Source organism: Falco peregrinus, chromosome 4, assembly GCF_023634155.1.
Source record: "Falco peregrinus isolate bFalPer1 chromosome 4, bFalPer1.pri, whole genome shotgun sequence".
NCBI lineage: Eukaryota > Metazoa > Chordata > Aves > Falconiformes > Falconidae > Falco > Falco peregrinus.
Window position 1 is genome coordinate 13,078,099 of NC_073724.1, and position 27,010 is coordinate 13,105,108.

The 27,010-nt window shown below is 38.1% G+C and overlaps 1 protein-coding gene across 7 annotated transcripts in view; it reads left to right on the plus strand.

Moving 5' to 3' along the window:
* The window catches only part of ROBO1 (roundabout guidance receptor 1), a 650,768-nt gene that overhangs the window by 569,731 nt on the left and 54,027 nt on the right, over positions 1-27,010 (plus strand). For all 7 annotated transcript variants that reach the window (XM_055801229.1, XM_055801233.1, XM_055801235.1 and 4 more), the window contains 6 exons: positions 17,363-17,487; positions 19,386-19,557; positions 22,345-22,550; positions 23,972-24,053; positions 24,219-24,387; positions 24,484-24,650. In XM_055801229.1, coding sequence (XP_055657204.1) covers positions 17,363-17,487; positions 19,386-19,557; positions 22,345-22,550; positions 23,972-24,053; positions 24,219-24,387; positions 24,484-24,650 — 921 coding nt within the window. The remainder of the gene's footprint in view (positions 1-17,362; positions 17,488-19,385; positions 19,558-22,344; positions 22,551-23,971; positions 24,054-24,218; positions 24,388-24,483; positions 24,651-27,010) is intronic.

The following is a 27,010-nucleotide window of genomic DNA, read 5'->3' on the forward strand; positions in this document are numbered from 1 at the left end:
AGTATAGGCTTAAAAGTATTTTATTGGTAACAGGCCTCTATTTTGATGCATTTACTGTAACAGGAAAGGTTTTCTCCTTAACCTGCTCTCCTTTCTCCACCAGAAACATTTATTGTCCCTAACATCTGTAGCTGTTAGAAAATAGGAATTACTTTGTTGAAGCTCTCATAAACCCAAGAATTTTGAGATGTTCTGTTTTGTTGGTCACCATGATGTTTACATCAAACTGATACCTTATGTTTGCATAATAACCAGCACTTATGCTCAGTGTTTTAGAATAAAAGATTAACACATGAGCAGCAAGCACAGTTTATTCCAAAGAAAAAGACTGAATTATTTTTTAAATGGCATTTTGTTCTGACGATCACGCCTTATATCAACTGTTACATCTTCTAAGATATTAGTATTAAGAAAATTTGCTTCATGCCTGGTTAAGCACTTATATTTCTGGAAATAAAATATTGGTAGCTCTAAACCTTTGTAGTCTATTCAAAATAATAAGCAAACACATTCTTGTAATCCCGTTTAGGTAACGGTGCTACTTAGATGTAAAATTATTTTAACTATGTAGCTATTAGAGATCTAGAATGAGATCTTTTGAACTTTGTAATGAAATGGTACTTTTAAGGAACATGATCATAACCTAAGTCTTGATTCAGCAAGATTCTTACGTTTTTTAAGCACTGGTATTATACAGTAGATATTTACATTGTAACAGCTTTGCTGTGTGGATATTGGTATGGGATAATTTGTTTCCCAGTGGGAATGGATTACCTCCTGAGCCCTTTGTCTGTACTAATGTCTTTGTAGAAAGGACTGATGTGAGAAACTGATGTGGAAGGTCAATTTGTAGCTGGTAATGTAGTAAATTATGATCAAAATCCATTTATTAGAGTATCCAGGAGACCTAGTTTTAGGGGGGGGGGGGGGGGGGGGCGGGGGGAAGACTCCCAAAAAACATCCTTTTCCCATTCAGGTTTTTTCTCATTTTTCCTTCTTTTTTTCCTCCTTATTCTCTCCATCCCTCCTCCTCTCCCCTTGTTTAAAACACTGTTCTTTTTCCCTAAAGGGTCAGCTTTTGGACTGAGCTCCATCTAGACAGGTAGATATGATCTTCTTGTTTCAGCACTAAGATGCCATTGATCTTACTGTTTGTGGACACACCGCTCTTTGAGAATTTTTTTTTTTTCCTTATGAGTGGTATTTTTTCCAAGTGATTCAGGCAGTGAAAATGACAAGTCTTTTCTGCACTTTTGGTGATTGTCATATGATCTATTGACTGTAAGGCTTAATAAATATGTGTTCTGGTATGCCAGCTATAGTTATTTCAGTTACATATTTGTAAACAGAGGGCTATGTAGCAAGTCACAGCCTCAGAAGTTACAGCTGCCACTGTGCAGAGTTGTTAGATTCAGCAAAGGACAGAGAGGGTTTTTTGCTTCGTTTTTTGGGTTTGTCTGGGTTTTGGAAGATTTTTGTGGGAGTTTGCTTTGGGGTTTTTCCCCTTCAGTATCTCAGCAATAGGCTGTGGTGTTTTCATGCCAGGTCATGTGCCAGATAAAGACTATGAGGGTTGTTAGCGGTAAGCCCAGAAGATGCATGTCCGTGTTAGGAAAGGAGCAGTCGTCGTCTGTCCAGTGTAGGCACGGTGGAACCGCCGCACCGAATGGATCATGGCACACAGCAGCGAGGGCTGTTGGTCACCCTCCCGTTCTTCGGGACACTGCTCGGGCCTCAGCGTCGCTAAACTGCTGACAAGAGGACATACCCTCTCGTCATTTTTCGGGTCTCTAGCACTGTGATTGACCCGTGTATGCTCTGCACTGTACAGGGCTATCTAGCGTTTTACAAGGTGGAGCATGCAACACCGGGGCTAATAGAGATGCCTAGGTGTCAGGCATGCGTCGATGCAATGCAGCGGGTAGCTAACCTGGTGCCGGAGCAGAGAGCTTCCCTGGCTCTGGTGGCATTATTGCCTCCAGGTCAGCTCTGAGCCTGCTTGACGTAGCGTGGTGCATGCCCTGCAGTGCTCCCTGCCTCTGCCCTAGGCGAGTGGGCCCAGGTGGCAACCGTGGGCTAGAACTGTCACCTCAGATAGTTCAACTATACATAATAGGATGCGAAGTGTAGAAAATACAAAAGAGAGGAGGAAGTAGCAATTCCATTTTAATGTTCTTCCTGCTTATGGCAACCAGCATCACAGATTCTGGTTATTGGCATTAATATTCCTTTATACAGACTTTTAACTTCGGGGAATATGAGTGCGTCCTACATGAAATACAGATGCTGTATTTTTATTGTGATTTCAGTCATATCCTTAAACCAAATTTGGAGTTCTGTATTGATACAGAAGTTTGAACCCTTCAGTTAATCTTAATATTGCAGCTTAAAAGCATTTCCACCCTTGAAACTGTTCATCAAGTTATCTTATTTTCTCCTTGGAAAACTAAATAGTTAAGAAAATGCAATCCTGCTGTTTGCACTTCCCTAAAGTTACAGTATCTCAGTCCAGTTTTCATTCTGCAGTGATGTGTAGTGCATTTGTAAGGCATCCAGAGATGTTGCTAAATATATGTGGAAGCATTTCATTCAGGAGATGATTAATTACTCAATAAATACCTCAGTCAATACAAAGTGCCAGGAAGCAGCTCAGAGCACAATACATTATATTTTACCTATACATTATGTTTTACCAAGTAGCTGATGTGCTCCAGAAAAGGGAAACAATGGCCAAAAATGCATCTCTGGAACCAGTGGATTTCTCTCTTGCTCTAGCACTAAACAAATTGGATATATTTATTGTGTATGTATTTTATATATAGATGGAAAATGCTTTTCATGTTTTCACGGAGATATATATTATGTTATTTACTTGGTTTTATGTCTTGAAGCAGGACTGTAGAAATTATAGTAGTATGTATTTCATTATTATGTATAGAATTGAAGCCCACATTCTTAAGACACACAAAATTACCAAAAATGCATGCCTCAGAACTTCAGTTCTAAAAGAAAACTAGTTTTACTATTAATGCAACTAGAAGTAGGGCTTCTTCAAGAATCTGCAAATTTCACATTTAATCATAGAAGTGCTTTAAAGAAAATCTAACAACCAAAGGTTTTACATATTTTCTCCTACTTCCATTTGCTTCGCTCCCATTTGTAGTGTTTGATTAGGCTTTTTTTAACATCTAATTTTGTAAGTTTATAATTTATGCTGAAACAAGCTTTATTCTCTGATACGTGCAGAAATTAGGGTTCCAGTGGAAGTCCTACTAATGCAGTTGACCAAGAACCACTATAGCAATGACAATGTAGTTGCTGCTCAGCAGGAGTTAACAGAGAAACAGGTCATGTAGGTCAGTTGACTTAAGGACTTCACAAGAAAAATACCAACACTGAAGCTGTTGGTGGTTGGTAGTGAACAACAATCCTCAAACTTTGAATTAACTCTTCTTCCTTGAGCAGTGGCTCTGGAGGACCTCACAATACTTGTTACAGTGCGCTGCCTAATATGCACCTAGACATGCAGCAACAGTGACTGAACTGTAAAATATAAATTTTGCCATTCAAAGGCACTAAACACATTCAGTGTTATCAGTTTGGCAGAACAAAAGAAGAATTCCTATGGAAATTACACTGGCCAATTCATATATTACAGTGGTGATCTTTGATATCAAGGCTTTTTAGTTTACGATGTCAGTAATATTAGGATTAACAGAGTGTGTCTGCAAGGTGGATAGTGAGCAGAACTTTTGATAAGTGACTTCTGGCTGTGATTTTGCTGTGCTCATCAACTGGCAAGGAATTTTAATCTGAAAAGGTGGCACATGCTTCAGGTCTGGAATTTCCTCCTCCTTTCACTCCTTCTTCGTACAAAGTAGCTTCAAGGCAAGCTGTAAAAGACATCTATTTGATAAGGATTCTAGGTAGGGCTGAGAATACCACCTGGAATGAAAAGGAATAGAATTTGCTCTTTTTATCTGTCAAATACCATATAAATGTTTCCACTGTGTCAGGCTGCTGGTACACATTATAAGTTGCCTGTAAATGTAGTTGCTTTATAGGCATCTGAGCTACTATATTAAAATAACAAAGACAAAATTCAGATTTTTATGGGATTGGAAAAATGCTATTGAGGTATACAATGGTTATTATGTGTTGCAGGAAGCACCTCACAGTGTCATGGGTGAATTTAACCATTTGAATTTTGAAACTAGGATTTCGTTTTAAATCTGAACTTGTCTTTATGTCAGTGTTTCTCCTGAAAGAACTAATTTTAGGCCATATTGTGTCTTCAGTCTCCATGAAAAAGGAAGGAAGAACAGTGATTGTCCTGTGTACTTCAGGATTCTTTTAATTAATAAACTTTTGGCAGGATGAATGAGGGAAACCCTCTCTTATGAGTTGTATAGCTTAGAGATACAGCCCTTTCCCCCTTAATGACTGCTGTAAACTACGACAGGACTTCAGATTTCTATCAAGGATCTGAGGAGTTTGACTGCCACCTATTTCTGGTGAAAGAATATAAATCTTAAAAGTTCATCAGAAGGAACCGAGGAAACTATCTGAAGAAAAGATTAGTGCCCTGAAGGTGCTTGTTCCACTGATGCAGTTGATGAACACTAAGATTCCTGAAACATTTCTAAAATACAGGTAAAAGGAGGAATCAGTAAATTATAGTTGTCTCAAATCCATGTAACATGTTTTAATAAATAACTGCTTCTGTGGCTTTAGAGTTTTTTAACGAAGTTTAATTTTTTTACATAGTCTCACAACAGTGACAGCAATTGCTTACAGGGATATAAAACTTCAGAAACTTTTGAGATTCCTTCCTGCAATTTAGTACTTTGAATTCAGGACATGAGACAGGCATTTCTGAGCAAGTAGAACAGAAGGAGTCAAAATAATTTGGAGAAACATTACTACAGAATTTAAATTAAGTTGAAGCTAGAGGCTTTCTCCTGCTTAAAGGGTTCTATTTACTGTAAAATTCTTAAAAATCCTACCTTTTAATCACTTGCTGCAGAGAATTGAAGTAGATTTGTGTAGCATACTTCAGCACTCAATTAAAAAGTAGCAAAGAAAATCTGAAGACTGCTTTCTAGTGCCTGCAATTTCCTAAATCCCATGGCTCAGGAAAAATCAGGGGGTTTTTTATCAGACTTCACTGTTGCAGACTTTATTTTGTGACTGCTGTTCTAAAGATAACATTTCAGTAATTCTGTCTTTGGAATAGACACAGTAGAATTTTACTACAAGTTGTTGAGTTTGCAAATTTTTGGGTTTATGTATAAAATTCAACAGTGCAAGGAATACTTTTCATTGGTTGTTCATTAAACAGTACTTCTACTATATGTTCATTCTGAAATAAACTTAGGCTTTATTAAATTATGCTAAACATCCATAAAAAGGTAAAACATACTTTATTTTTGCCTTGTTTATAGCCAGAAAGTAATTTTCATAAGGACTATACAGTGATTATAGTGCACTCTCTTATTTTTGTTAGTTTATATGCATCATTAAAATCAGTCATCTCTGAATTGGTTCTTGACCAAAAAAAATGCTGACTTACAATAACAGTGCATTCAACCATTATTTTGATAAGCTGTTTTGAATACCATTTGTTACTATGAATTCGGTTTTATTTGAACACAAAAAAAAATTATTCTTAGGTGTTGAGGTGTTCAATAACACTCAAGAACTGGTAAAAAAGTATATAACAGTCTTTATACATGAACTAGATCACCTAGTAAGCTCATTATCAGAATCTTCCAGTGCAAGAAAAAAATGGCACCTTCAGGTTAAACTGCTAAATATCATGTATGCTCAAATCTTTATTTTTTTCCTGCAGGAGGTATCTGCATGCTCATCTTGTGCCTATGACCACACATTAATTCCCAAAGTTTAAAGTGATTTTTTTTCCCCCATTTAAGTATGGAATAGGATGAGAGGATTAAGAAACAAAAAAACCAAAGCGGGACATCAGGTTGCTTGTCTTGTTCTCGTAAGTGTCCTGTGTGCTCTCTGAACACAGCATTGAGTGGGATTCTGTTCTCTTTGCATCTTCCAGGGGAATAATGAGACCCCACTTAGGATTTGCATCTCCCCAAATTAAACAGCCCCTCTGTCTTTTGACACAGTTATGGTAGCACATTGACACCTGGGTCTCGGTACAGAGGAAGAAGTCACCCGAGAGTTACTCTGTGGTGTGGTCTTCCACCACTGATGGCCTTTTCTGTACCTATTCCTTCAGAGGTCTTGGGTGCTCAGATCTTGCTAGATACTTTTTTTCCTTGAAGAGTGTAACTAACTTAACTGAAGACTAAACCTCAAAACGTATTTGCTAATATCCCTAAACCATCGTAGCTGCAGCAACACTTTTGTCTCAGACTACATGCAATTTTTGATAGCATTATCATATTTTGGCAGAGGTGAACCACTGCTTCACTGTATGAAAATCAGGCCAAGTGTCCCAGAATTATTTTACTTTATTTTATTTTTGCACATTGTGTTTGTTCCCTTAAGCAACTTGTTCCCTCTTTTACCTCCATCACAGTAAAATTTCCAGTACCTGATGGATAGTTCTCTCTTCTATAGAACTCTTATATGCTGTATTTTTTGCTCCCCATAATTAAATTTTGTTATTATGTCAAGGTTACCTTCCTCTTAATGTTAGTAAAAAGTAAGTTCAGGTATTAGTGTCCCAGATGTGGACTTGGGTTGTCTCTATGTGGGGGGTGTGGTGTCACTATAAAAAGTCTAAATTTCTTTTCAAATAGTATCTGTTTCAGTTGGTAGTATTCCTTACTAGGTATTGCATGCCAAAAATAAGATTTTTTTAGTGATCAACAATTACTGCACTGTAGGGATTTATTGTCCTTCCATTTTTAGTGTGTTTGGTACCCATTGATCATGGAGCTTTGGCCACTGTTCACAAATAGCTTTAACTTACTCTAAGAATGTTGCTATGGATTTCAAGTACTTCTTTCCAAGAAGAAAACTGTGCTATCATAAACAGCTGGAAAACAAATCCCACTCCTTTTCCTTTTCAGCTCTACTATCTTTTACTGCAAGTCAAAAAAATGCAGTAAGAAGCTCCTAAGAATTCTTCAAATCCCATCCAGCTATCATAATCTTTTTGTATTTCTGCACAGCTTATTTAAAATCTATCAGTCCTTTTTCACTCTTTTAAAAGGCTTTAGTATAAATATTTGTAGCCGCGACTACTTAGATTGCAGCACTGCCCCAAATTAACTCAGTTCTTTTTAAACACAAGGGGAGACAACTCTTCTCTGAAAAGAGAAGCCTGGGAAATGGGACTCCGTAGTCTTAACTGCATTAGTGTAGCTTTTAAATAGATGGAATTACACTTGTCGTAAGTGTGTCCTCTAAATGGTATTTGGTTTATAGTATGGTTTAGGAAGACCCAGAGCAAGGAAGCAGGAGTGGAGACCGAGAGAGGAACTTATGGAAGACCTTAAATCCCTCCCTCTGTCTTCTAACCCCTGCATTTCAGGTTTCTCTTGTCCCCTCAAGGCAACAACTACAGGATTTATAAACATTTTAAACTGCATGCTACATGTATTAACCTGAGAAGTGCTACCTTTTAAAACCACACTGCAAAGTCTATTTCCACAGGTTTTATTTTTATTGTAGAAATCTTCATTGACTCCTGCAGAAGGAGAGGTTGTGAACTTCCTTATTTTGTAGCTAGTATCAGCAAAATCAGTTGCAAATCAAAAAAATCTCAGGGGTATATATTGCACGCTGTTCTCTGCTCACAAATTTTTGCGGTAGGTTCCTCTCCTACATGCATATACAAACACACACACGCTTGTGTAGCCTTTTTCATCTTGACTTTTAAAAAACACTTATAAGGCAAGATTCATTAGCCTGCTGTGAAGCAGACATTAAGAAAATATAGTTCCACAACTGAGACACAGCTCAGATAGAGCCAGATTTTACTGCCCAAGCCCATCAATTAGAGTTGAGGAGGGAAACACCTCTCAGCCTAAATTAAATCTCAAAATGGCTAGAAATCCATAAGGAATCAATGCCATTTGATAGCTCTTGAAAACAGAATAGTACCCAAGGCAGAGGTGCAGTTAATGCACAGGCCTTGTGCCATTGATCCGCAGAGGGTGGCGTTTGAGCAGCCAAAGAGAGCAGAGAAGCTTAGTGACATTTTAATGCCGATAATGAAATCAACAAACTGTTGAAACAAATTGCTTATTGCTCCTGCCACAGAGCTGCGAACAGATACCTTCCTGCTTGCTGCAGGAGGGACAATCGTTGGGTTTGAGTCTATGGCACTTTAAGGTGGTCTCAGATTTGTTCTGCAGTTGATGATGTTGAACTGCCACGCTGCATGTGTTGTGACGTACAAGTTTAGATACATGTTCTAAAGCCATATCCTCGCCTGTGTCTTTTCCCTGGTATGTGTACCAGCTCTAAATGCATTTAGATTTTCAAGGCTTTATTTCTACCGTCAGCACCTAGGAGTCATACCTGCTTTTTTTCATCATCAGACCACTTTCTCCTAGAAAGTGTGAGCTCTCCTGAGTATTCACAGGCACCTGCCTTTTTCCTCTGGGTATCAGGTTGAGAGGCAGAAGCTAAATCCTACCTGCCAGGCGTGCACTGAATGAGAGGATGTATTCTACCCTGCACGGTCAGAGCAAGCATCATGGTGATGTGGGTACCAGGTTTCCAGACTGCAGCTGTCTCGCGGCTGCTGGCTCAGTGCAGCGGGGTAAGTGCACGGTGAGAAGTGCAGCTGGCAACTCTGGTACCCGAAGAGCAGCACTTCTGTGTAAGACACCGACTCTAGCCAGCCTTTTTCTAAGTTACTGTGCGGCATGTGACACCTCTTCACTATTCAGACAGGAGAGGGGATGTGGGTCAATTATAAAAAAAAAAAAAAAAACAAAAAAAAAAACCCAACCATAAAAAATGCAAACTTGTGGGGAAGTATGTTGAGGAGCCACAGCAGCTAATTGATACTGAGATTTCCCCATTATTAACTTTTCTGGGCATCAACCTGACAACATCGTTAGAGTTTTCTAGGCTTCCACTACTTCTAAAGGTGATCTTACGATCAGAACTATTTTTCCTAGTAGTCAGTCAACTTCTTGCTTGCTTCATTTCATTCTTCTACTTCCAATACCATTATAGAAAGCAATTAATCTGTTTCTTTTCCATTCAGTTAGATTTCTATCTTCTTGCCTTTGGTAATTTTGAAGTTACTGTAGTCACTTGTTCCTTTAAGCTTAAGAAGTGCTTATCTGACACACGAGCAGCAATCCAAAACAGAATTTTTCCAGTCATCATGAATGTAATAAACCACAATCGTTCCCTTGCTGGGCGTTTGGAATTACAAGTCATCACTTTTGATTTGAAACATCAACAATCTCATGGAAACATTTTGCCTCAACTCTCTGGCTGTGATGTGCTTGGCACCAGACTGTTAGACCTTTCCTCAGAAGTTTGTACTGTACTGAGTCACACTTCGTGCTCTGGGACTACATACTGTGAAAGCACTCGTGGTGAGTAAGGGTGTCCCAGTCTGGTCTTACATGAATGTGAACTGTAGCAGAAAATCTGGGAAAATATGAATTACTCATATTTATATCTAGACCTCAGGAAGTGACAGCTGAAAACAGGGAGACCAATGAGGGATGAAAAGTGATATACCCCAATATAAAGTGATATACCCACCGTAATGTACCTGGTGTTCCCATATTTTTTCAGGTTGAAGCCAGAAGACAGGTGAATGGCAGCGTTTATGTTTTTTTCAGAACAAGAGAGTTTGGTCTTTGTTTATTTCTCTGTACAAAGTGGTATTTTCCACAAATGACTGCAGAGAGATGTGGATATCAAGGATATTGGGTGTTTCAGATTGCTTTGATAAGAGCAAATAGGCTACAAATCACTAGATAGGAAATGAAACAAGGCACATTGTCTTAAACTATCTCCCTTAATAATAGTTTTTGCAAAACACCAACATAAATATCTGATAGTCATGTTGCAGAAAGTCATTCAATAGTTCTTGTTCAGACACTTGAGGGTAAGAAGTAGTTAATTAGATTTCAGAGTTTAGCAGGCTTAGCAATGAAACATTTATGAACGAAAGAGGTTGGCAGCTTTTTAGTTGAGGTTTTTTTTGGAAGTAGGAAAGAAATTAGAAAATGCAATTGTTCAGAAGTTTTTGTTGTTTCTTTGTGGTTTTGGGGTTGGTTTTTTTTTTTTTTTAAGGAGTGAGCAGTACAGTTTGACCAGTTTGCTAAACATACTCAGACTTTCACTTTTCCTCTGCACGTAGCTCTGCTACCCAGATTTTCTGTACCCACTCATTGCAGACAGAGGTTATAAACAGTGGGTTTCTCACCTGCTCATTTCATACCGAGATAATCAACAGCTGAGTGTCAGCCATTCTGGAGAACTGCAATGCTCCATGGCACCTGATGTAGCTATCTCTGCACTATCTCTGTTGCTAGCTCTTGAGTTTCTCCTCTCGCTGTCTAGCCTCTACCTGGCCATCCACATCAGAAATGCCTACTGCCGAGCTCCGATGTCTCTTCCATCACATAGGCTCATACACTCATCCCATCTCCTACCGGTTTGTTTCTACAGGCACATTCAACCTCTGATATTTATCACTTGAACTGGGATTAATATATGACAAAATTATTTGAAAGCAGCCTAAATTTCATTGTGACTGCCATTTCCTGGTTAGTCATATGGCCAAGGGTTCATACAGAAGCTGAAGTGTGTATATGAGCTTCATTGTTGTTTGTAATTATTGGCCTGAAGATTGGGATAGTTTCATTTCTCTGGTGTAGAACTACTTTCCTGCTGCCTTTATAATAGCCTCTGTGGCTGTCAAGCAGCCCTTGAAGACGTGAAGATTTTTATTTAAGTAACTAAAAATGAAACACATTGAGGTTAAATTGAAAGTGTTCAGCTTATGTCAGCTGAATAACAAGGTATCTTCTGAGCACCTGGAAGGTATTAATAAATACTAATCAAACAGTAATTAATGAGCATTTAATATGCAGAACAAGGTACTGTTTAGTAATTAAGTACCACCTGGCATCTCAGGATCTCAAAAGCACCTTGTTAGTATAAATCAATGAAAACAACATTACTCTATAATTTTACTCTTTTTGAAATAGATAATTACTACCACAGCTTTCAAGAACGGGGTACTTGAGGTTTATAGCTTGTCCAACATCAGACTAAGAAATAGGCATAACCCTGTAATAGTAAATTCTAAATATGAGGAAATCAGTGAGTTACAGAGAAACACTAATCAACATTGGTGTTCATTTTTGTGAGAAGAATTACAAAACGTGTTACTTAGAGATGTAGTGTTACAGTATGTTAAGGTCTCATACATACCTGTGAGGAGGGCTGAGAGAACAGTGCTTGCACAGCTTGGAGGAGAGGTGGCTTCGGCGGGGGATGTGACAGCCACCGCCAGTACCTACAGGAAGGTTGTTGGTAGGGTGGAGCCGGGCTCGTCACAGTGGTGCATGTTGGGAGGACAAGAGTCAACAGATTTAAAGTTGAAACAAGGGAGATCAAGGCTGGATATGAGGAGAAGTTTCTTCACTGGGTGGCCAGTCAGGCAGCAGAGCAGGCTGCCCAGAGAGGCTGTGCATTATCAGTCCTTGCAAATTGTCAAGGCACAACTGGATCAAGCCCAGTGCAACCTGGTTTGACCCCATAGTTGACCCTGCTTGAGCAGGAGGTTGGACTAGAGACTTCCAAGGTTGCTTCCAGCCTGGTTATCCTATGAACCTACAATACCACATCTGTCAAATACAATAGTTGCTCTGTTAACAGCGACTATACTAGTCTGTAGTTTAAGTCCTAAAACTGCAAATTCTTAATCCTGCGAGTGGATTTAATGATACCAGTAGTCCCAGTGAGGTTGATAGTATTGCTTGCAAGAATAAGGCATTAAAAGATCATGTCACTAGTCTGGAAACCACTTTTGTTTTGTTTTTTGTTCAGAGACTGGACATGTCTTCCCTAAAAACCTCACATGTCCAGGAAATTATTTGAAAGGCAAAAATATTATTCCTTTGGTATTTGTGGTTTTATATGCTAACTTCCTGTCTTTACAAACAGGTTATTCCCCCAGTTGCCATGTGGAAAACCATAATTAACACAGGGAAAATTAATTTACTTTGTAATTGAAGGTGCTGTCAAATAAAAAGTGCTGTAATAGAGGAAAAACTATTTACTTCTTAGTTTTAGTAACCTTAGATATCAATAGGTTGTAAATCAAACTAAGTGCTCTTTGTTGTAGTTGTTGCTATTATTGTTCTTTTAAACCACATGATGTTCCTCTGACAGAACTGTTCAATTTTTTTCTGGGAAATTTCATCCTTTGTCCTTGCCACAGATTTGCAGGCAATGTGATGCCCTGTATCTACAGGGACTTTTTTCTCTTCTACCAGTATCCCCTCTGTTTTTACAAGTGAGCAAAGAAATACATTTACTTGACAGGGGTTTTTTTGACCTACAATAACAAAACCGTCTGATAAAAAGAAGAGTGGAAATTCAGCACTTACAACTTAATTTCGTTTGTAGAAGTGTTATTGAGCAACCAAGACAGATTTCTATGTTTTAGAAACTTTAAAGTGAGCTTTCAGTAGAGGGCTTAGGCAGCTTCGCATTGCTACCAAGAAGGATGAAATTTTCCCTTTTTGGCACTACTCAAGTAATGAAAAATTGTTAATTCAGAGTTACTTCCTGCGTGCAAGAATTGCATCCTATTAAGTTTGTTATCGAGCTCTTTCACATAGAATATGAGTTGTGTTTTATGGAGAAGCATTTCTAATTCCAGGGCAGGTCAGACTGTAATTGCAAGTTTAGCAGAGAGCTTTTCAGTTAAAAAGGAGTGGTTACTGGGTAATATATTTAGACACGATCAGGAGTAACTGGGAGCTGAGTCTTGGGGATGAGCATATTTCTCAGGAATTCTTGCATGTCACTTCTTGGCCACTCTTCTTACAAATCATAGACTTTCAGATAATCTGAGCAGAATAATGCCTACTGATTTTCTCTTTGAGAAATACCAAGCCTACACACTTAAAGAAGGCTAATGTACATCCAGAATATTTCCTTAAAATTGAAACTCAAAATCTTTGAAAAACGGTATATTTCAACTTCCTGCATTTGGGATTATTTCTGAAAAAAAAAAAAAAAAAAAATGTCTCTAATAACATAAACCCCTAAATTCTCTGTACCATCTGATTTTGTCACGTTCAGTTGCAGCTTCTTGGATTCGACGTGATCCAAATTCCAATGTTATATCTGATTCTCTTTCTGCTTCATTTTCATAATACACCTGGAGTCTTTTGTATTTATTTGAACAGTAAGGCAGTATTCCTCATGCCTAACGAATGTTGGCAGACTGGCTATTATTAGTTTCCTCCACGTGTTTTATCAGAGAATGGTGTACTGCAGGTGCTTACCTGCTTGATATGGAAGTTTACCCTGGTGAACAATAATTGTTTTACTCTCAACAGAAATAGGTAAGACCGAAGTGTTGAAGGGCTTAGTGTTTGTAACATGCATTAAAAAAAAAAAAAAGCTACATATTTTTGGACTTTCAGTGTAATTATCTTATACCAACTAGCCTTTTTTTGGTTGACTTTTTTGTCAGGATCTGTATATATTTTTGAAAAGCGTGATTTTTGCATTTTGTTTTCAGTCTGCTCTTTCAGTCAGCAATATGAGGTTGGAATGCTTTCTAACATGCCTTTCTCTTGTAAGTGAAAGTAGCCTGCCAGGTCTGTGCCGTTTTGAAATTTATGAAAATTTTCGACTATGATTGAAAATAAAATTGAGTAATTTGCCACTGACAATTTCTGTTGAAAAATCTAATATTTTGGAATAAATCTCTTCTTTTGAATATTTCAGTGAAATTGAGGTTTGGGGTGGGAGGAAAGAAAAGAGTTAAGAACCTTTCCAAATTAATTTTATTTGTGGTTTAGTTTGCATTTACCGTTTAGTAACAAGTATTATGACCTTGATACAGTGATCTTACACTAAAGAGATTGGTGTGGGGGATAAATGCCTCAGCGTCTAATTCATTTTTTAATAAACTTCCTTTGTAACAGTTATTTGCCTCAGAAAAATATTTTTCCATTTGTAGATGTTTGGATGCCTTAGACAGGGTGTCAATGTCACTGTTCCATTTCAGCAATGTTGCAGGTGGATATTTACTGGAAATTTCAAGTTATTTTTATCATGAAGGCTCTTGGTGCAGATAAATAATGATAATATGAAAAAAAAAAAAAAATTACTCAAGGTTCCACAACAGTTCATTGGAAAGGCTTGAAGTAGAACTCGGGTTGCCTGACCATTATTTCGTTCTGTTACATTTTCCTCTACAGACTGCTTTCAGCATGTCATAGAGAATTCTGCTTAAAAATCAAATTAAAAAAAAAGTGATCCAACATTTTAAACCTATTTTTCAAGTATCAGAATGTATGTGTACTTTCTAAGGTCCTTACCAAGGGTCCATTTTATTTCTTTTTTTTTTTTTTTAATTTTACTTTATTCTTTGCTTTGTTTCATGTCTATTCAATTTTATTTATTCCATGTTTTCTTTTTGTTTTGTTTTTGTTTTAGTTGTGTCTGGTAAGTTGAAATTTTATTGGCCATCTTCTAGTCATCGTATCACTGTGACGGGAACTTCTCCTCCCCTTCCCATCCATCCCCTTCCATGTCCTTCAACCAGTCAGCTCCCATCTTTTACTTGTTATTGACAAGACACATCGCACAGAATAAATTCTGCATGAAGTATGGGTAACTTAATGGCAAGGAGAAAGGTAATGGGTTGCTAACTTTCTGTCTTTTTACATGATGTAACGAGTCATATCCTATTGTCTTCCTTCTTCAGTGACTGTGTAAGTTGAACTTCAAAGTGTTCTATTGAAAAAATCATTTTTGTTTTAAAGGTCTTAAAAATAGAAGTTGTTCTTTCCTTAAGTGGATTATTATTTCAGCATCTTTTACAGTGTATTCAGCACATACCACACATATGTGACCCAAGATGTGAAAGCAAACTGAAGTAAAAAAAAAAAAAAGACAGTGAAAACACTTCCAGTATAGTGGACACCGAATGGAATTTAATAAAGTTTCACTTAACCCTGTTCTAATTCTTCTGACATTGAAGATAATAGAGTTTGTATTATTTACCTTAATGGCAATAGATTTAGAATAATACACATAGGCATAATACGCATATACATTTATAATAATATACATACAAAATACATGTTCAGAATAATATCTAGAGAAACATCTGCCTATTTAAATTTTACAAATTCTACCATGGTTACCTGAAAGACTGAATTTCCCCTCGTTTTTTTGTATTCCTGAACGGTCATCTTCAGGTACTAGAACCGCAAGCATTCAGCTATTTCTTCGGTGCTCAGAACCATTTTAATCTCGTTATAGCTGTACCCATTCTCAACTTCAACAAAATCTGAAACCTTATAAATCCTGTGCACTAGCACAGAATTTCGAAACCCTCAATTCCATTTTGTGTGGCATTGTGTCACAGACTAGTACAGAATCAGCCAAGCCCTAAATACAACTATATGCTAAATTTATTCTTGTTATTGGAATTCAACAGCATAACAAAGGCGCTTCACCCTCATCTCCATCTTCCCCACCATACCTTACAGTCCTGTGGCACACCCCAACAGTTTTTTACCTTCCATTCTAAATTATACATGCTGTCACGTCAAAGTCTTCCCACATCTTCCAAGATACTGATTGAATGTTTTAGAGCTAAATGTTTTGCAGTCTGCTAATTACTGTAGGTGAATCTCACCGATACTTTGCGTAGTTTCTTGTCAAAGGAAATTCTAGGAAAGGTAGCATTTGCATCGAAATGTGAACAATAATATTTTGTACTTTAAAAATCCCTCCCAAAGCAGGAGGGTCATGGGAAGAATATAATATGAACTCAATAGAGAACAGAGCCACAAGGCATGAGGAACAGGCAATTGAAAGTATTGGCCCACAGGAACACTGAAAGCAATTTTTTTTTTTTTTTGGCTTTTGAGTGTTACTGAATTTGTTTTAGGTAAAGCCACAATTACTTGATGTTTATAAAACACATTGAGTGAAATCTCTAAATTCTATGAATCACACTTTTTAAAGGAAAAGCTTGTGAATAGAGAAATGTTTGAAAGGAAGAAAAAAACCAAACATTTGTCTTGAAATTTAAATCAGATGCAAAACATCCCCTTTATTCTCAACCCAAAGAAGAGGGAGAACATAATTAGTTTTGGACAGATGATCAGAAGGAATTGGAAATGAATAAGTAAATGGACTTTCATTTAATGCACTTTTTTTCAAGAAGTAAGGGTTAACAGCCTATAAAACAAGCTGGCTTTTTCCCCCCCCCCCCTCCCCCTGTTCTAGCCCCATCAAGGTATCCAATGCTGTCATATATGCTGATATTTTTTAAAAAGTAACTGACATGATTTTTTGACATTTTCTTTACTACTGGATGAAGGGGTTGTTGAAGCCTGTATAAATCAAACAGTTTGGACAATGCTGGCAGTTGTTATAATGTTAGGCTGAGCAGATGTTTCAAATTTACCTTCATTTGCATATATATTTTGTTTGAACATGCCCTTGCCTGTGTAAATGAGGAAGACATTTAGCTCTGCTGTTCCATTAAATTAATTCCTCTTCAGTAATTGAACTGAAGATTTTAAATGGTTATAATTTGTTCAGTAATATATCTGGGGCTTCTGACTTTAAATTTTTTTGAGATCCTGACTACATCAGAAGTTTCTTATATAAGCAATTAAGGGCTTTTTTCTCTCTTCAGCTTTCATAAATCAAAGATGATGACGTTTGTGCATGTAAGCCTGAATTCATAGTTACTCGACAGTGTTTATTGCAGCCCTTGGCAAAGTGTGGCCTGTGGGCCAGTTGTCCCTCATAGTTCTCCAGTCTGGCTTGTAGGTGGATTCCTTCCTTACAAACAGAATTATGACAGATTTGTCTGTATTGGTGACTGTTGCTCCGCAAGTTGTCTCGCTAAGTTGGTGAGACTTACCCCCTTGTATAAGTGATCAGTAATAAAAGCATGTGATGCACAGTCAGAGTTGTTGTAATTGGGAGGTCCAGCAACAGAACAGATGTTCTGAGGGATGCTGAAGCTGTGGCTGTTAGAGGCTGATGTGTCTTTGTGCTGCCACTCCTTGTTAAAGAAACTGAACTATTCTGGTTTACACCGTTTAAAATCAGTAGGCAAACTGTGCTTTCAGATAGGCTGATAATAGTGTAATTTAATTTTTTCCCGGTGCTTTCCTTTCAGAGCCTCCACAGTTTGTTGTAAAGCCTCGAGATCAGGTAGCTGCACTGGGGAGAACGGTGACTTTCCAGTGTGAAGCGACGGGAAACCCTCAGCCAGCCATCTTTTGGCGGAGAGAGGGAAGTCAGGTAAAACAGCCTTTGTATCCCTTCTTCCTGGCACTTCCTCAAAGAAATGATATCACAAGAGAAAAACACTTTAATTATTGTTTTGAAGATGCTGGATATCTCTCCTCTGCTTCTAAGTCACATGCGTGCTTGGTGATGTCAGCCTTACTTGAAAGGATATCTGTGTTCTGCTCAATCTTCCATTTTCTCTATGAATGTGAAAATAAATCTGTGAAATAACGAGAAACGTTCTGTTTCACTACCATGAAAATATTTTTCACCTAACAGGACTAATGCTGAAATTATTTGAACAGCCAAACAATCCCAGATTTTCTGAAAGTTTGCCTTGGTGTTTATGGTGCAGCTATTAGTTGGCCACGTGTTTGCGTGTGTCTGGCAGCCTAAATCATTCGCTGTATTGATCCGAAGCAGTGCGTGGGGAGGACTCTAGTCTGGAGCTAAGGAGATCTGCTTTGCCACTGTCAGTTGTCTGACAGGTCCTACCTGAATAGGTCACTTTTTCTCCCAGCTTCTTTATTTGAATGGAATGGAAACATATTTTCAGCTTCTTTGTAAAAAATCTTGAAAGCCAGCAGGTGAAACACAATATAGCACAGGAAGAGAATCGTACTTTTCTTTCAGAGTCATCTTTTGAAGGAGGGATGCGACACAAAGTATTCTTTATTGGAAGGAAAGAAGGAATATGGGATTCTGGTTTTCCTGTGAATGAAGGAATGAATGGTGCAGTAGCATATGACGGGGTTCTTTGTGTTACAAAACAATAGGCCAGAGAAATTGAGAACGCTTAGATTGGCTTCCTTACTCCATTTACAAGATTTCTGTCTAAATATCTAAGTACAACTAGACTGCTAACCAAATTTAGATGGTAATCTTCAACGGTATAAGTATCCCAGTATATTACGTTTGTATTTTTGTATGACCTGGGGTTTTTTTGGTGGGGGGTGGGGGGTTTCTCTCTGTTCCCCCCCTCCCTCCCCCAAAGTGTTGCCTAGTACGTGATATTTCTGGCTGATTTTTGACTCTGCTGAGTGATGACCATTTGTGATGAATGGGGGAACTGGAGGAGAAGGTGGTCAGTGAATGGGGTTTGCTAATACTGAAGCAGAGGATGTTGCATCCCGTTCCTTTGGATGATTTTTGAAAATGTAGTTAGGCAAAAAGGGAGATAAAAAATAGCCTCTGTGACCTTAAAGTGTTCTCATTCTCAAATTCTTCAGGCAGAGCTAGAAATTAGGAATCGGTATTTCATGTAAAGGACTGCTATTATTTTGATTGCAGTTCTGATTTTTGACGAATGTTGGTAAATACTATGTACTTCATACCAATACTGTCTAAGTAGAGGCTGGCATAGGATTTAATTCTGTATTATAAGACTCTTTATAGAACAAGCCCACTATAATTAGAGGGCCCTAAACAGCATCTCTTTTTTAAAAGTTCCTCCATTCTTAGGAAGGCAAAAGTTAAAATACAAATCAGTGAACTGACATCTGGATTTACATGAAATAAATAGAATGCTGTGGAGTAAATTCTAAAAAAGGATATTAAAGCAAGTTACTTAGGTTCACCACTGTTTCTTGCACCATTGTGGTATCTGTACATATCACTTCTTCGCTAGTGCCTGTTAAACTTTCTGTAAAGCCCAGCATTGACAACAGAGGGTATCAGAGCAATCCCACAGGATTTACACAATTATATGTGCCCATCTGCACCTTTTTGTCACAAAAAATCCTGTAAAAGCTATCCACATTGTGGTATAAACATGCTTAAGGTATGACGAGCAGAATGTTTTATGTATAATGTGAAAAAATTAATTTATTTAGATATATTAAAGTTTGGATTATTGATGCTTGAATTTATTTAACCCTTGTTTCCCACTTTCTTTCCTATACATCTTGTAGAATCTGCTTTTCTCATACCAGCCCCCTCAGTCATCCAGCCGATTTTCAGTTTCCCAGACAGGAGACCTCACTATCACCAATGTCCAGAGATCTGATGTTGGATACTATATTTGCCAGACATTAAATGTAGCAGGAAGTATCATAACAAAAGCCTACTTGGAAGTCACTGATGGTAATGATACCTTTATTTTGTCATACCCAAGTTTTTTATTGTTATTTAAAGACAGCAGTGGGGTGATACGACACTATTGAAATCTGTTTTGAATGAATGCAGGTTGTATGTGTCTTTGACCATATAAATCCTTTTTTTGTCCAGCTCTGTCAGGGGGTTAAAATTTTGGATACTGTTTATATTGCCATTTTGTATTTAGTACGTATATTCAGTTCATGAATGTTTGTCAGATCTGTTAATTTATCTGGCTCTTTTTTAGCTTCCCCAACTAGATTTAGTTTACTTTCAAATTCCTTCCTGCCTAGCTCTTTATTCCTATTATTGTGTGTCCATTTGCTTAGCATCACCCTTTACCCGTTTTTCCCCTACTTTTTAATATTTCAGTATAGTAAAGAAAAAAACGACCTCTATGGAAGTTGGTGGAATAACATACAAATGAGTAGTATTATATATTCCTTTTTAGGAACAGTTGGGAAAAAAAATAGATTAAAAAGCTACAGGGAGCATGACTGCAAGCAGTAATATATGCTGATGCAAAACTAATTTGCCAATTATCAGGAATACTTGTTATTATTAATAGCAAAAAATATACAGGAAAAGTAATAATCTTAGCACTTACAGAAAAAGAGGGTGAGCTGAAAGTGGATAGATTCAGAGAAGATATGAGGAGGAAATTCTTTACTGTGAGGGTGGTGAGGCACTGGCACAGGTCGCCCAGGGAAGCTGTGGGTGCCCCCTCCCTGGCAGTGTTCCAGGCCAGGCTGGATGGGGCTTTGAGCAGCCTGGTCCAGTGGAAGGTGTCCCTGCCCATGCCAGGGGGTTGGAACCAGGTGATCTTTAAGGTCCCTGCCAACCTAAACCCCTCTGTGATTCGAAGTGCAGTCTGTGGAGAGACTTTGAGGGGAGGAAAGCTGATGCCTGAGAAGAGTTCCCATAAACTAGGCCTTTGCCCTATAGAAAACATAGAAGTAGCACAGTACTAGAAACATGCAGTGAACCTTGAGAATAAAATTGTGTATTTGCACCCACCGGACTGAGATTCTTTGGAAGAATAGGACTGCATGCTTTCTGGTTTCTCACAAATGGTAAGCCACATTTCTTCATCCACTTGTATCCAGTTTTCACTGGAGAGAAGGCCATGGCAAGGTGAGAAATAAGTTTAAAATAGAAAATTAAGGTGTTTTCTGTTAATGACTTATGCCATCTGAACTTGGAAAAATCAAATTAATTTAAATATATTTCCTTTACTGTGACTGTACGCTCTGGATTGATCTGATGGGTAATTGTTTTGTTTAATACCTTGGGACAATATTTTTTTTGGTACTCGTATAAAAGTGAAGACAGGATATGCAGAATGATACCCTGGTATTCCTAAAGGTAATAGAAGTTGCCATCAACTTAAGTGAAACTTAAATTAGCCATGGATTTCAGTGGCATTAGATTTCTCCTGTACAGCACAGATCAGTCAGCCTCTTAACACTGACAACTGCAAAGTTACTTACAAACTTGTCAAAGTCAAATACAAACTAAAATGAGCTTGTTCTGACTGTCTCGGCACAGGAGGATACCAGTGGCCTCACAGTGCATTGCAGCAGGTTGGGACAAGAAGTAAAGGATAAATTATGCAGTTGAAAACAGAGAGTGTCATTTGAACATGCAAATGAAATTACGGGAGTTGGAATTTAACCAATAAAAGCAGTACTAACACCCTGTCTGTTGTTACAAAAAGTAATTTAGAAATATCTGATGTTCACAAGTTATTGGAACTTCAGGTTTATTTTTCAGCTACCAAACCAGTTTTTAAGTTGTATGAGCCCCCGTGACACTGCTGAACAGATTTATGTCATTTGAAGTTGTGGCTATTTTCTGGCCGTCAGCCCTGTCATGTTGGATGGTACAGGTAGAAGAGGTCACACAAATACAGGAAGATAGCTTTTACCTCTTTTTTTGATTATCCATTATAATGAATTAAAAAAAAAAAAAAACAACCAACTTATGCAGACAGTCATACTTTTTTCTGTGAATACCTTTTCTGCTTTATACCTTTCTGTGCAGCGTTTAAATAACCCATCAATAACATTTAATTTTCATTGTGTGAAAGAGGCATTAAAATTGATGCAAATGCATTGTGGGATTCTCTTTGTGACTTTAAAGTCATATTGACAGATTAAGTCATCATAGAACTAAAAGTCAGAAACTACTGGGAAAATATTTCTTAGCTGAAAATTTTTAATATGGTACTATTGATTAGCTTTGAATTTACTTTACCCTACTGCTAGGCATCTCCCAATTAGGAAACAGCACCAAGATGAGTTGATGGTACACAATAAAATTTTTTTAAGTACATATTTGCCAGGTTATCCCCTGCCCGCCTACCTCCTTTTTTTCTCTGTCTTTGAATGCTGAAAGTATGAAATTCTGTTATACCAGCCTGGTGCATGGTAGAAGATGAACAAGGTGAAACCTGTGCCTTGATTAAGAATTTGGGAAGTCCTTTCTCATTCCATTATCACTTTATAAAGACATTGGAATTAGAAAATGGCTAGCAGATACCGCTATGTAATGCTTCTTTACTTTCTGAAAGTACTGTGTTGTGTATCATTTTAAAATTCTGTAGCTGTACATCATTATAATGCACCCTACCCTGAATAATGTATGCCTCCAACTTTAATTACTTGTTTAATTATCTTTAGTTTGTTTCAAAGCCTGAAGCAACTGCTGTTGCTTAGGCGATCGGAAAATTGCTTCCAGTTGCTGAAGTCTCTTCCCTGTTGTTTCTTCTGGCAGTGATTGCAGACCGGCCTCCCCCTGTCATTCGGCAGGGTCCTGTGAATCAGACTGTAGCTGTAGATGGTACTTTAGTACTGAACTGTGTGGCCACAGGCACTTTAATGCCCACCATCCTCTGGAAGAAGGATGGGATCCTCGTTTCCACCCAGGACTCTCGCATCAAGCAGCTGGAGACAGGAGCATTACAGATCCGATATGCCAAGGTAGCTTGAGCTGGCAAAAGGGTTTTCTTCTGTGTTTCACTTTGTTTTTTCACCTCCGGGCACATTTGATGTTGTAAAGCCTACATTTAGAATTAATTAAATGTTAAATAAATGGTTTAAGATATTTGGTACTTCATGCTCTCAGATAGTTCATTCTTTATGCTTAACACCTTGGCTTATTCTGCCTAGGGCACATTATTTCAGATTTCATAAGGAAAAATGCTTTTAAAAGGTATTAATTAAGGGAATTGTTTCGTACTTAGAATACGAAGGGGAAAGCAAAACTTGCATTGCAGTAAGACGAAGCCTTAAATTATTAAAGCTTTAACACTAATAGATTAAAATTATCTAATGATTTCAAATGTTTATAAAGAAAATCTTTGTTTAGCATACTGCAGTAATATAGCCATGCACCCAGCTTTTGCAAAACAGTTTTTAAAGTTTAAACATATTCACTCAAAGTGTAAACAGAGCTTAAAATGGCTAACCACCTGTGAAATACCTGGCTTCCTTAGGGAATTATGGCAAGTACCTGGTCAGTACTGCTGGTCATGCCTTGCATGCTATAAAACGTTTTAAACTATTGTTAAGTGTGGGCATACTGGCTATTCTCTGCTATCTTTTCTGTGGTTCGGAATGTAGTAATTTGGTTTTTTTTTTAAATTAGGTTGAATACCCCACTTTACTATGTTCCCTAGGGTTGCCCTGTTACCAATTACAAGTTACACTGGCTTAGAGTTGGAACCTCTGATTTTTGAGCAGTTGTGTTCCGTGCATTTGCTGAGGCTGGGACCTTAGGAGGATAGCATTTGCGGGGGGAGGGGGGGTTGAAGGGAACCCTTTTGAAATGTGATTAAGTCACATATAGATAAATAATCCAACATTTAAAACTGGATGAGAATAGCAAGCATATGGAGATTCTTTTTTGGATCTGATGTAGAGAGAAATTTATTCTAACACAGGGAATCCTATATGTAGAAGGCCCCATGCAATATTTAAGCTTTGTTTTAAGGATGACACGCTCTCTGGTGCTGCAGTCCAGAGAACTCCCCAGGCGTTATTATAGGCAGAAGGTTGACAGTTGCATGGGGTCTTGTCATCAAAATTCCTTCTCTGTTTATTAGGACCTCTGCAGGGTGAGAAATAAATGCTACAAGAACTGGCCTTCAGTTTGTTCATAGCAGAATAGGTAACATTAAATTAGTGGCCTTTCCAGTCCTTGAACGAATGCTCAGAAATAAATATCCATTTTCAGTTTGCAGAACACAGCTTCTAATGGAAGATCTTTCTGGTTCAAAGTTTTTGCAGCCTGATATGTTTATCCATATTCATGGGGGAACACGGAGAACTGTAATTACTTTTCTAACCCACTGAGTGGCCTGATTGTTTCAAATATTTATTCTTCTCTTTATCCCACTCAGCTGGGCGACACTGGTCGGTACACCTGCATTGCTTCAACCCCAAGTGGCGAAGCTACATGGAGTGCATACATAGAGGTCCAAGGTAAATCAATTAGGGTTTCCTTACATGGAGAAAATACATGAAGGAAAATCAGAAATTGAAATGCAGAAGTTATCTGGCTCTCCTAAATGGCCAGTGCGGATGTGAACAGCATTCAGCTTAGGGCTGCTTCCTGTCTGTACTCAGCATTTCTCTCTCCTTTGTTAGAGTTTGGAGTCCCAGTGCAGCCACCAAGACCCACTGACCCAAACTTGATTCCTAGTGCTCCATCAAAACCCGAGGTTACAGATGTCAGCAGAAATACGGTCACATTGACATGGCAACCTAATTTGAATTCAGGTGCAACACCAACCTCTTACATAATTGAGGCTTTCAGGTATATAAGTCTCGTGTGATCTCGCTGTACTTATGCTTATGCAATGTTGTTAAAGAGGCACGTGCTAACCTGCTGTTATGTGTGTTTTACCCTTAGCCATGCATCTGGTAGCAGCTGGCAAACTGTGGCTGAAAATGTGAAAACAGAGAGTTTTGCGGTTAAAGGGCTAAAACCTAATGCGATTTATCTCTTCCTTGTGAGGGCGGCTAATGCATATGGACTAAGTGACCCAAGCCAAATATCTGATCCAGTGAAAACTCAAGGTAAGCTTTTGATAACTGAACATTTTAGGTATCCACAGTGGCTGTCACAAGTCGATTGAGCAATCCAGATGCAGAAATCCCAGTAGCTTCTGACTCTCTGCCTATTCTGGCTATAATACATACTAGATGGTAAAATACAGTGTTTAAACTTGCATTTCTGTATAACATAGACTCTGAAAGCTGCTTAGATAGCATATTGTGTTGCCTAAGGGAACCCTAGTATCTCTTACCCAGAAATTGTTACATCTTGCAGAATAGCTCATTAGCAACAAATGTAATCTCTGATTTTTTTTAAGTTATCATGCAATTCCTCAAATTCCATGGAAATGTTGTTACTATGTCCAGTGAATCAAATGAGGCATAAGACTGAGAGAGAGAAACAGCACATAATCTAAGTTGGTTTCTTCTGCATTGGGAGAGGAATTTAAAATTTGAAGGAATTGGGCATTGTGAGCTACTAAAGAAGAGGTTTTGGCAATATATCAGAAGTATTTCAATAGCGTAACTATTGAAAGTAAAATACTAGGGAAGAGAGACAATGCATACAGATAACCAAGCGGAAGAAGAGGCTGGGTGGCAGTGGATGAAGGAGTCATCCACTGGCTCCAGCTATGACAAGTCAAGCTATGGACTGAATCTGGCTACGCAAAATTTAAAACAACTTCTGTGTTCACTGTAGAAAACAAATGACACTTCTGATGGTGTACAGGAAATAATGCATTGCAACTTTGCAGCCTGCGTTTTTCAGTAGAAATATTTAAGAAGAAAAAAACTGGAGATTTTTTTTTTAAAGTAAAACTGATAGAGGTAATTATTTTTTACCCCCATGCTTTTCCTACTTGCTGGGGAAATTGACCCACTGGCTTGTTAAGAGTGCCTGTGTTGTGTGTTGGTTTGTTTGTTTGCATAAGTACATGTTCGTTTTTGCAGAGAAGTTCCTTAAAGGAAACAAAGCATTTTCCCTTGGTGACTTTTCATTTTTTCTGAAGTTGGTCTGAAAGCAAGTCTTTCTCGTCACCCCTGGGGAGTGAACAGTTTCACATTGCTGTCCTTTGTTACTATGCATCTCTCCTGATGGGTGACCATTTTGGTGGATATATATAGACAGCAGAGTCATGGTCACCTGGAAAATAGGGATTGCACAGGTTCCGAAGTCTGTTACCAAGGGGAGATTTAGTAACCTGTCAGTTATCTCTGTATTCCTGGGAACAAGGCAACACGCGTTATTTTGTAGGCAGGCTGCAGTGTTCTGCATGAGTCTGGTTTTCATGCAGTAGTTTCAGTCCTGGAGATGAGGATGAGATGAGGTCTGAATGTCCCAAATGAACTGATCACTGACCTGACTGTGACACAGTGAATGAGGCAGTGTTCTGTCCACTCAGCAGACCGGAATAGTTTATAATGAATGGCATGGAAAAGCTTTATATAAATCATATAAAGACCTGAGAACCGTACAAAGCCTGAGTGAAAATACCAACTGATAGGTAAAGTGTTCATCAATAGTAAGAAATATAATCTCGTGTCAAGTTCTTTAAAGCAGTTCCATTTTTCTTCCAATACCATTGCAGTTTTGTGTAAATGGTGGTCTAGCTAAGTCCAAAAATTTCCCAGCTCACTTTTTGTCTAGAGAGTGGTATAGACATGTCGTAAATCCGTGTCCAGACCAGGAACCTGACCTACCTTCATCATTACACCTTACTAACATTAACAACAGCATGCTTAGGTGGTCTCACTGACAGTCCCTGTCTCAGAAGCTTGGAGCTGAAACAAGAAGACACATGTATTGTCCTATAGTACAGACATGCAAATAGATGAGCCTATTAATAGTTTGATTCATATTATTGATTACTCATCTTTTATGACTAGCAAAGACAGAGCTAATTATTCTACTCACTTTCCTGTTACAGTCTTAAGAGGGTGACGTTTAGGCAACTCTCCAAACAGAAGCTTCTATCTTAAATGCTTTCAAACTTTGGAGGGAGGGAAATACTCTAATAGATGAACTGTTTGGCAGAATATACTACATCTGGCTACGGAAGTGATTCAGTGGAGGGTTTTTTGGTTTCATTGTTTTATTGTTATCAGTGTTCCTTGTTAACAATGCAAATTTGTCACCCACTGACTCCACACTAACCTCAGTTTGCTTCTTTAACTTCCAAGAAATCCCAACTTCTTGTAAATATGTTGAGGAAACTGTATGGTAAAAGTTCAAAGTGTTGTAAGTTTTGTATTCCCAAGTGGGAACTATATTTCTGGAAAGAAGCTTGTCCTCATGCCTTGTCATAATGCAGTTTTGCAATGGTTTTATTATTGTTTAGAGAAGACCAAAAGCTGGGAAACCAAGAATATTACCACCATGC